A 9,433-nucleotide genomic window follows, 5' to 3' on the forward strand; every position below is an offset into this window, starting at 1 on the left:
ACAACTAAAGTTCACGAAAAAGAGAACTACCTGAAAATAAAGTTGATCCTTCACGTCTCAGATTGGGAAGGCGGGTCCGCTTTTGGTGTCAACTGAAATGGGGAGCTCTATTTACCGATTTTCTTTTTAAAAGTGAGAGCAATTGTACGAAGTTGGATTTCCTTCGTTCCTTTTGTCTGTGACACCCTCTAAGTGTCCCTTGGTTTAGGTAAAGAGTGCAAGTAAGCGGATTGGGGAGCCATCACCTCCGCCCCAGCAGAAACGCAGTAAAACCATTAGCGTCAAAAGGGGCAGTAAACAGCAAACTGTCTCTAGAGAAAAGCCGGAGGTTTGCCCAGACAGCCCTGGCGGGGGTTGCGGTGGGATATGCTAATAGTGCGGGGCCACAGGGGCCGGCCTCCCTCCCCCAAGAATATATAAAGAGCCCCAGCCCCAGCGCTGCAGACCCGGGCCGCCAGGCGTCTGCCCTTGTTAATTACCAGAGACACGGACCAGGGAGCTCGGCCCGGGATTTCCCGGCCCTCAGCGGCGCCAGGCTCCGGTTTCTCCCCTATCTATCTCGCTGCTGTCCAGGCCCACCCCCTGCCTCTCTGCAGACGATGGACATGATGGACGGCTGCCAGTTCTCGCCCTCTGAGTACTTCTACGACGGCTCCTGCATCCCATCCCCCGAGGGCGAGTTCGGGGACGAGTTTGAGCCGCGAGTGGCTGCTTTCGGGGCTCACAAGGCAGACCTGCAAGGCTCAGACGAGGACGAGCACGTGCGAGCACCCACGGGCCACCACCAGGCCGGCCACTGCCTCATGTGGGCCTGCAAAGCATGCAAGAGGAAGTCCACCACCATGGATCGGCGGAAGGCGGCCACCATGCGCGAGCGGAGACGCCTGAAGAAGGTCAACCAGGCTTTCGACACGCTCAAGCGGTGCACCACGACCAACCCTAACCAGAGGCTGCCCAAGGTGGAGATCCTCAGGAATGCCATCCGCTACATTGAGAGCCTGCAGGAGCTGCTAAGGGAACAGGTGGAGAACTACTATAGCCTGCCAGGGCAGAACTGTTCTGAGCCCACCAGCCCCACCTCAAGTTGCTCTGATGGCATGGTAAGAGATGGCTCTGTACCTGCTAGGGCTTTCCCAACTTTTGCAAAAATCCTTACATCTCATTTAGACCACTGGTGGATAGTTGGGTATTGGGGGGTGGGGCGGGGCCCACCACATTTAGAAGAGAAGAGAGATGCCACATTTGGACCGATGCCAGCACACAGACAGCTGTTGAACAGAATTTTGTCTTGACTTCCTACCTACTCTAGGTGCACACTGAAGGAGCAGGTTGTCACTTGAGATAGCTGGCTGTGAGTGATCAGTCAGATGTTTCCTCCATTACTCAGTTTATTTCCAGTATATTGCCTTCTCCAATATACTACCAGTGGACCTTGACATACACTAACATCTAAAGGCAACTGTCTGAGGCCTCCACTGCCCCACGGTTTGTAACTGAAGGGAGAAACAGAAAGAAATGCCTGCATGGCCCCAGCCCCTACTCTGCTGATGCCTGGCTGAAAGTTGTTCATGCATTCTTTTCAGAGGGCGTTTGCTCCAGCGCTGCCAGGTTTTAATGTGTTTCTGCCTTGGGAAAGTGTTCTCTCTCTGAATTAGTGTGGCTTCCTTTTACTCCAATCCATTTTGCATGGTTAACCCAGTGTACACTGCTGCTGAATTCCACCCTCTTCTTTCTGCTGCCTCTCTCCTCTTCTCCAAGCGCAGAGATTGACCTCAGTGCCCTTGCGATTGGTGAGGCTAGCCCTTCCTAAATCAAGGCAATAAAGGTGATTGAGAGTGGTCAGTTTATGGAGCTGGTGGGCAAGCACTGCCTCACCTGAGATCAGAGCACCTTTTGCCAAGACCTGAAAACAAACGCCTTTTTCTGTGTCTTTTATTATAGCCTGAATGTAACAGCCCTATCTGGTCCAGAAAGAGCAGCAGTTTTGACAGCGTCTACTGTCCTGATGTACCAAATGGTAAGAACCAATGACTTCAGAGGAGTTTAAAGACCAGTCCAACTTCAGAATTTAGCCTATCAAAGTAGAGTCTGTTCTTCCATGCAGTACTGGGAAGAGAACAGAATGGTGTTTATGGGGGTTTTGGCAGGGCAAAATAAACGCATATCTTCTGCTCAAAATCCTCCTAACAGATACATCCATGCACATACACACAGACGTGAGCTTTTGCTTGAAATATTACCCAGGTGCTTCTCCACTCCCCAACTTCATCCCCATGAATTGCTAGATATTTGTTGCAAATTTCTACCAGGCTTTCTGTGACCACCTGACCTTTGGGTTTCGAAGGAGCTGACCTGCAGTTTAAGCGGCAGCATAAGCAAGGATTTTTTTTTTTTTTTAATGGTTTTCTCCTTGTGTCCTTAGTATATGCCACGGATAAAAGCTCCTTATCCAGCTTGGATTGCTTATCCAGCATAGTGGATCGGATCACCAACTCAGAGCAACCTGGATTGCCTCTCCAGGATCCAGCCTCTCTCTCCCCAGTTGCCAGCACCGATTCTCAGCCTGCAACTCCAGGGGCCTCTAGTTCCAGGCTCATTTATCATGTGCTATGAACTAAAAGCCTAGATCAGTTCTGTCAGAAGGCCTATTACACAGGAGGAAGGAGGCACCAAAAATCCAAAAGCAAGACAACCTGTATATAAACATTGCTGTTCTGTTGTAAATTTGTAAATATTATCTTGCCACTTTATAAGAAAGTGTATTTAAAAAGTCACTATTGCAATTAATACTTTCTTTTTTTCTTCTTTTCCTTCATCTTTGCTTTAGATATATAGTTCCAATGATATTATTTCTTATAGGGGCCGTTCATCAAAGGTAGTTTGTTGCAATGCTTAACTTATATATTTTTATAAATATTGCTTATCAAAATATTACCTCTGATGTTTAGTGCTTTATTTTTTTTCTTTAAAACATTAGAATAGATATAAATCAGTTATAGGGGAGTTTTAAATATATTTAACTGTTTTGCTTTTTCTCTTTAATCCTTTGATTTATATTGTGTTAAATAAAATATAACAATACTGCCTAATGGTATATATTTTAACATTTGCTTATAAGAAATACATTTTTAATCTAGGCACAAAATAGTACTTTGTGGATGATTTCAAGATATAAGAGATTTTTGGAAACTCCACCATAAATAAAATTGTTTAAGTGAAGAAATATTTGGGTTTATGACTTTGTTAAAAGAACCCCCTAGTGGAATTGGCAGTCATTGATATGATGCCTAAAGGTGGGGCTGAAACAGTCGGTTTTGTAGATAAATCTGAATAGCATCGCACGGACTCAGTTTTAGGTCCTGTTGGTATCACAGATGAAAATATCACATTTCTACTTCAAGCATATTTCAAAGGTGCCTGCTAACTAACATTTTTCTTTTATCTTAATGTTGTACCATATGACATAAAGTTGTGTGTATCTGGAGCAAAGGTAGAAGGTATTCGGGACAAAAACAGATTTTTAAACAAAAAGAGTGTACAACATTACATCATTATAGTATCCATAGTACATTAGGAATCATGAGTTAAGGTGATGTATATCTATTTTCCTGAAAACATCTTGATACATTAGTATATTAATATTGTCAATAAAATATTTAAAGGTATTGAGCTGTTTTTTCCTATCACTAAAGTGCTGGCAGAAGAAAATTTACACAATGTATAGTAAAGTGAAGCAGACTCTAATTACCTTCTTCCTTTTCACAGACTTTTTTGTTTTATTAATCATATTTTATGATTCTGTGTTGTGTGTGCATGGTGGACATGTACCGTTTTGTTCATCACTTAAAAATCTCCTTTAGAAATGAATTGAGATGAAAATACAGCAATTTAGTGGAAAATTAGGTAGTCAATCATTGGAATAATTCTCACAAGGTCATTACCTTTGAGAGAGATGAAAAGGAAATATCACTGAAGCATCTGAGTTGGCTGTTCATAGAGAGCAGATAAAGAGAATTGTCTTCTCTAATCGGTTCAAAATTTCTAAGGGTTTGCAGTTACATGTATCCATCAGCCAAAGCATATGAGCCCTGCTGGAGTTTGGCAGTTGAACTGTTCTCTGGAAGGTTTGCCCTTATTTTGGATATGATTTTTCTCCTGCTTGTCCAGTCACCAGAGTTAAAAGAATAGACATTATTCCATAAAGAAAAGGAGAGAAGACAGGATGGGTTCAAAAAATACTGTAGCCACTGTCACTCTGTTAGCAGCATGCCCTGATACGGATGCTGACTTTTAGCACACAGGTAAGTCTTTCTTTATCCATGATTTGATAGTGTGAGGATTTGAAGTGGAGAGAATTCAAGAGGGCATTATAAAGGTTCACATATAATTTCAATTTCAGTTTGAGTGATTCACTTTTGTTAGACAGTGTCTCTTACTTCTATGAAGAAATTGGAAGTTTGTTGTTCCTAGTAGAGCTGGAAAAAAAGGAACTATCTAAAGACTCTTTTTTTTTTTAAGTTCAATTTTAAAATACATGACCATATTCTGTTGCATTTTTAAAAAGTTAGCAGAGAATCTATGTAATTTTTAATTCAAGTGAATAAAAATTAATTTTACTACCAAACCCCAGTTGCTTGGAAATGTATTTTATATTCTCAGTTAATATAATAATGCCTCAAAGTATTTAGTTTTTCAGTGCTCTGGATTCAATACAGATGGTGATCAATGTATGATTAAAGACAACACTTTCCATGATAGCTTTGCTTAATTAATCTGATTTCCAGTGGACCAACAGTGAAGGCTGGTATCTGCTCAGTAAACAACTCAGCACAACACACATCACAACCAGTCATATATACTTTTTGACAAGGGCCTTTGGGAATTGGTTACAGTAATCAAGACCCAGAAAAATCTTCCCTTCTCCAACAAAGGAGGGGAGAAGAGCAGAGAAACAGTGATAGTGACAAAATATTCAAGTAAGGAGAGGATTTTGCCATCTTACAAATTCCTTGGAATGAACAGGTGGGCTGCCACTAAGACTACATCAGACCCACCTCAGCTGGTGGAAAACATGCCGCTAACAGTCAGTTTATAGGAAAACAGGAAAATGTTCCCTTTCCCATTTGTAGTCTGATTGGGAGGGGGTTTTCTGGAAATATGAGTCAAAAGAGATTCCTTTCTCCTTATGCCTAAGAAATGCAAGTTCACTGGGCTACATAGGAAAACTGAGTCCAGTGAGGTTATGGAAATTGGGAAGTACTATTTAGAAGCAAGCTGCTATCTAGATCAAGGTGTCTTGATTGCTCGTACTTTTTTTTCATTTGAAAAATGCAAGTCAGATAAAATTATTGGCTCTATTATAGCCCTAAATTCTTCTTTAAGGTGGCTTTCCTAATCTGAGAGTGGTATTTCCTGAAATTATCTATTTGAGGTTACAACAGTTACTAGATTAATGAAGTAATTCAATTCTCTGACTTTCAGAGGTGGTATTTCTGGGGATGGTATTAGAGTACAGCTATTTGTAACTTCAGAAAAGCCCTGCTCAAATGGCAAAGTACCCCTGAAAATATCACCACTGAATATTCCCACACTGTCACAAAAAGCACAGAACTTATTTCTTTAAGAATTCTGGTTTGATTTTAGTGGACTGATGATTTAATTGTTTAACACAGTACATTTGCTGAGCAAAGGATCTAAAATTTAATGCAGAGTCTAAACTGGGTCTAAAATTATTAACGTATTGTTCTCCTTTTGATTTTACTTGCCACAATGATAGCTTATGATAACACTAATAGTTGTCACTAAAATTGTTATAGTATTAAAATCTTATAAAAATAATCCATTGTAAAGGGAAAGCCAAATCTTACCTCCTTTTATGCTACTTAATTCCCTTCATTACAGATTAAGTGAACACTAATGATAAACCAGCAACTAAAAATTACTGAGGGTGTATTACTATGCAAATAAAGAAATAGAGGCTTATGGATTTTAATGTTTTCCCAAGAACACTCTATTGGGGCCTCTTCATAGAACATACTCCAGGAGGCTCAGGTGGAAATCATAAGGCACTTTATGATCTAGCATGGAAAGTCCCAGAAAATTATGTCTATTGCATTCTTCTGGTCAAGAAAGTTACTAAAGTCAACCAAGAATCACTGAGAAGCCAAGTAAACTCCACTTTTAATGGATGAAGTAGTAATGAATCTGTATCCATATTTAATCTACCGTAATGACTAGGATATACTTGCAGTCACAATTTCGTTACCATTCTTCCATTCTACTGACGGTAATCTGGCCATGCCTCTATCACTCTCCATCGCCATTACAACCTTCAAAATAATTAGACTGTTCCAGCCCTGGATGTCTTCCCTGATCTTTAGACTTGTATATCCAACTACACATCCAACTGATCTTTAGATTCTCAATATCTCTGAATGTCTCAGTGTTACCTCCAGGTAAACACATTCCAGATTAAGCTCATGCTGCTCTACTCTCTCTCTACATCTTAACCTGGTGCCCTGTCGGTGGGGATTCTCTCAGTGAGTGATAGATATCACCAGTTATACAAACATGAAACTTAGGACAGACTCCTGATATTTCAATCTCCCTTACCTCTTGTCTAATTCATTACAAAATCCTATGAAATTTTTCTCCGTAAATACCTCTCAAATCTCTATCCTCAATCCAAACCACAGCTATTTCGATCCAGGAGTATCATAAGATTTTAACCTGTCCCTGTAACTTCCCTGGATCCCTCATTTCTGGAGACAGCATGCAAGTCTGTCCATGAGGACTGTCCCTTTCCTCTCCTCAGACCATGTGGTTCTGGTGGGGTTAGTTGAACCTCGTGAGCCTGACCACGAGTGTGTCCTCTTCCTTGGCCATATGATTATTCCATGAATGGATATGTGACCAAGTAGTTCAGTGTCAGTCCTGGGATATTTGCTGGAACTGTAGGGGGAAAGCTCTATTTTTGCTAGGGCAATAATATGAGAGTTTTGTTCTCTAGGCTGAACCTGCCATGTCACTCCAGGAGAGGAGATCCTGCCTAAAAATAAAGTCAGGACAACAGAAATCACACCTATGAGGTAGAGTGAAATACTCCTGAAAACATGATTAAATATATGGATTGCAAAATGCTGGCGATCATGCTTTAAAAGCTTGGTGCCAGCAAAGATTTTTTTTTTTTTTTAAAGAGTATGAGTAGGAGCTTTGTTAACTGAAACAAGGTATCTTGCATAACGTCATTCTTGATCTTTGACTACATACTGCAGTCTTGGAAGAAAAGCTATGACAAGCCTAAGACTGTGTGTTAAAAAGAAGAGACATCATTTTGACAACAAACATCCATATAGTCAAAGCTGTGGTTTTTCCAGGAGTTATGTACAGATGTGAATTGGACCATAAAGAAGGCTGAGCACTGAAGAATGGATGCTTTCAAACAGGTGCTGGAGAAGACTTTTGCGAGTCCCTTGGACTGCAAGGAGATCAAACCAGTCAATCCTAAAAGGAAATCAACCCTGAGTATTCACTAGAAGGACTGATGCTGAAGCTTAAGCTCCAATACTTTGGCCACCTGATGCAAAGAGCTAACTCACTGGAAAAGACCCTGATGCTGGGAAAGATTGAGGGCAAGAGGAGAAGGGGGCCACAAAGGATGGGGTGGTTGGATGGCATCATTGACTTAATGCACATGAGTTTGAACAAACTCTGGGAGATGGTGAAGTACAGGGAAGCCTGGTATGCTGCAGTCTGTGGTGTTACAAAGCGTCAGACAGGACTGCATGACTGAACAACATACTGCAGCCAGAGCAAGCATCTCAGAATACTCATCCGATCATGTCCAGCATCCCCTTCCCCTCCCAGCTTACTGAACATAGGATTTGCACAGAACATGCTCGTTAACATGACCCTCAAGCTCGAGTGTGTCCATATTCTGTACACCTCTCTAGCTTTACCTCTTTCTGGTCAACTCCTTGCTCTCTCTACTCCAGCCACATAGGAGACTTCTCAGTCACTACATCCCTCTTGCCAAAGCCACTCTGCACACTGTCTGCAGGGCTCCTTTCCCTTCCACTTCTAGCCCATTCCCACTCCTTTCAGATCTCAACTCAGGCATCAAGTCTAAGCAAGATCTTCTTGAATTCTTTCACAGTATCCAGTCCTCTTGCTCTAGGATCTCAACATACTATATACCTCTTCTCTGTCACATGATTCAGAACTGCAATTGTGTCTTAATTTCTGTGATTACTACTATTTGTTTCCTCTACCTTAAGAGCAAGGACCTGTTTTTGCTCAACCCTGGACTATATGAGAACTGATGTTGCTGAAGGTTTTGTTGCTGTGCAATGTATCCTTAATTTTCGAACTCTCTTTGCAATTCCTTGACATTATTTTCTATTTTTCTGCTCTTCTCTTAATTTTCTGTTTTATGTCAGTTTCTTATACCGACCTCTCTTATGCTGGCCAATCTTCAGATGTTTATTTCTTATGGTGCTATTGCATGTCCTCTTTTCTTTTGGTTCACTGTGGACCTTTCCTACCTACCTGTTCTTATGGTAGAGATGCTTCTACAATTGCTTCAGTCATTCATGTCCTAAGGGAAGCTGCCCCACATGCATCCTGCTTCTCCTGGTTATCCTTATTAGTAACTGTTAGTCAGGGATGTGGATCTTACATGAGGGCAAGGAAGCAAAAGACTGACCAACATTTATGAAGTCCATAGCTTGTCTCAATTCTGCACTGAGATAAACAAATACTTACTGTCCTGAGTTCAGACTAAGAAAGAAAAATAAATCACCATTTAATAGTGGGACCTAAACTGAAAGGTCATGATGTTGATGAGACTGGAGAGTTTGTGATAGCCATACTGAGGCTGAAATTATTAGACAATCTGAGTTAAGTAAACCAGAGAAGCCAAGTGGTAGTGGGATACAGTGAACACAGAAACAGAACTATTTCTGACCTTCATGAGGCCTGGGCAAGAGTTGAAGTTGATTCCCACCTAATTAGCTGAGGGGACTTAAGTAAGTTACTTAGACTCTCAAAAGCTGTTTACTCACTTATAAGTGAAGTCGCTCAGTCGTGTCTGACTCTTTGTGACCCTGTGGACTGTAGCCCACTAAACTCCTCTGTCCATGGGATTTTCCAGGCAAGAATACTGGAGTGGGTTGCCATTTCCTTCTCCAGGGGACCTTCCCAACCCAGGGATTGAACCCCGGTCTCCTGCATCGTAGGCAGACACTTTTACCATCTGAGACACCAAGGAAGTCCCGTACTCACTTACAGATATGGATAATAATAGAATAAATCACAAGAATTTTTTTGAGAATTACATGACATAAGGCATACAAATGCAGTAGGAAATGGCAACCCACTCCACTATCCATGCCAGGAAAATTCAATAGACAGAGGAGCCAGGTGGGCTACAGTC

At 41.5% G+C, this 9,433-nt stretch overlaps 1 protein-coding gene across 1 annotated transcript; it reads left to right on the top strand.

Moving 5' to 3' along the window:
• The first annotated feature begins 442 nt into the window (after positions 1-442).
• MYF5 (myogenic factor 5) lies at positions 443-4,624 on the top strand. Its single transcript, XM_015094556.4, has 3 exons — positions 443-1,100; positions 1,942-2,017; positions 2,423-4,624. The coding sequence occupies exons 1-3, from the start codon at positions 600-602 to the stop codon at positions 2,611-2,613; spliced, it is 768 nt and encodes a 255-aa protein (XP_014950042.1). The 5' UTR covers positions 443-599; the 3' UTR covers positions 2,614-4,624.
• The last annotated feature ends 4,809 nt before the right edge of the window (positions 4,625-9,433 follow it).

This window comes from Ovis aries, chromosome 3 (assembly GCF_016772045.2).
Source record: "Ovis aries strain OAR_USU_Benz2616 breed Rambouillet chromosome 3, ARS-UI_Ramb_v3.0, whole genome shotgun sequence".
Lineage (NCBI taxonomy): Eukaryota > Metazoa > Chordata > Mammalia > Artiodactyla > Bovidae > Ovis > Ovis aries.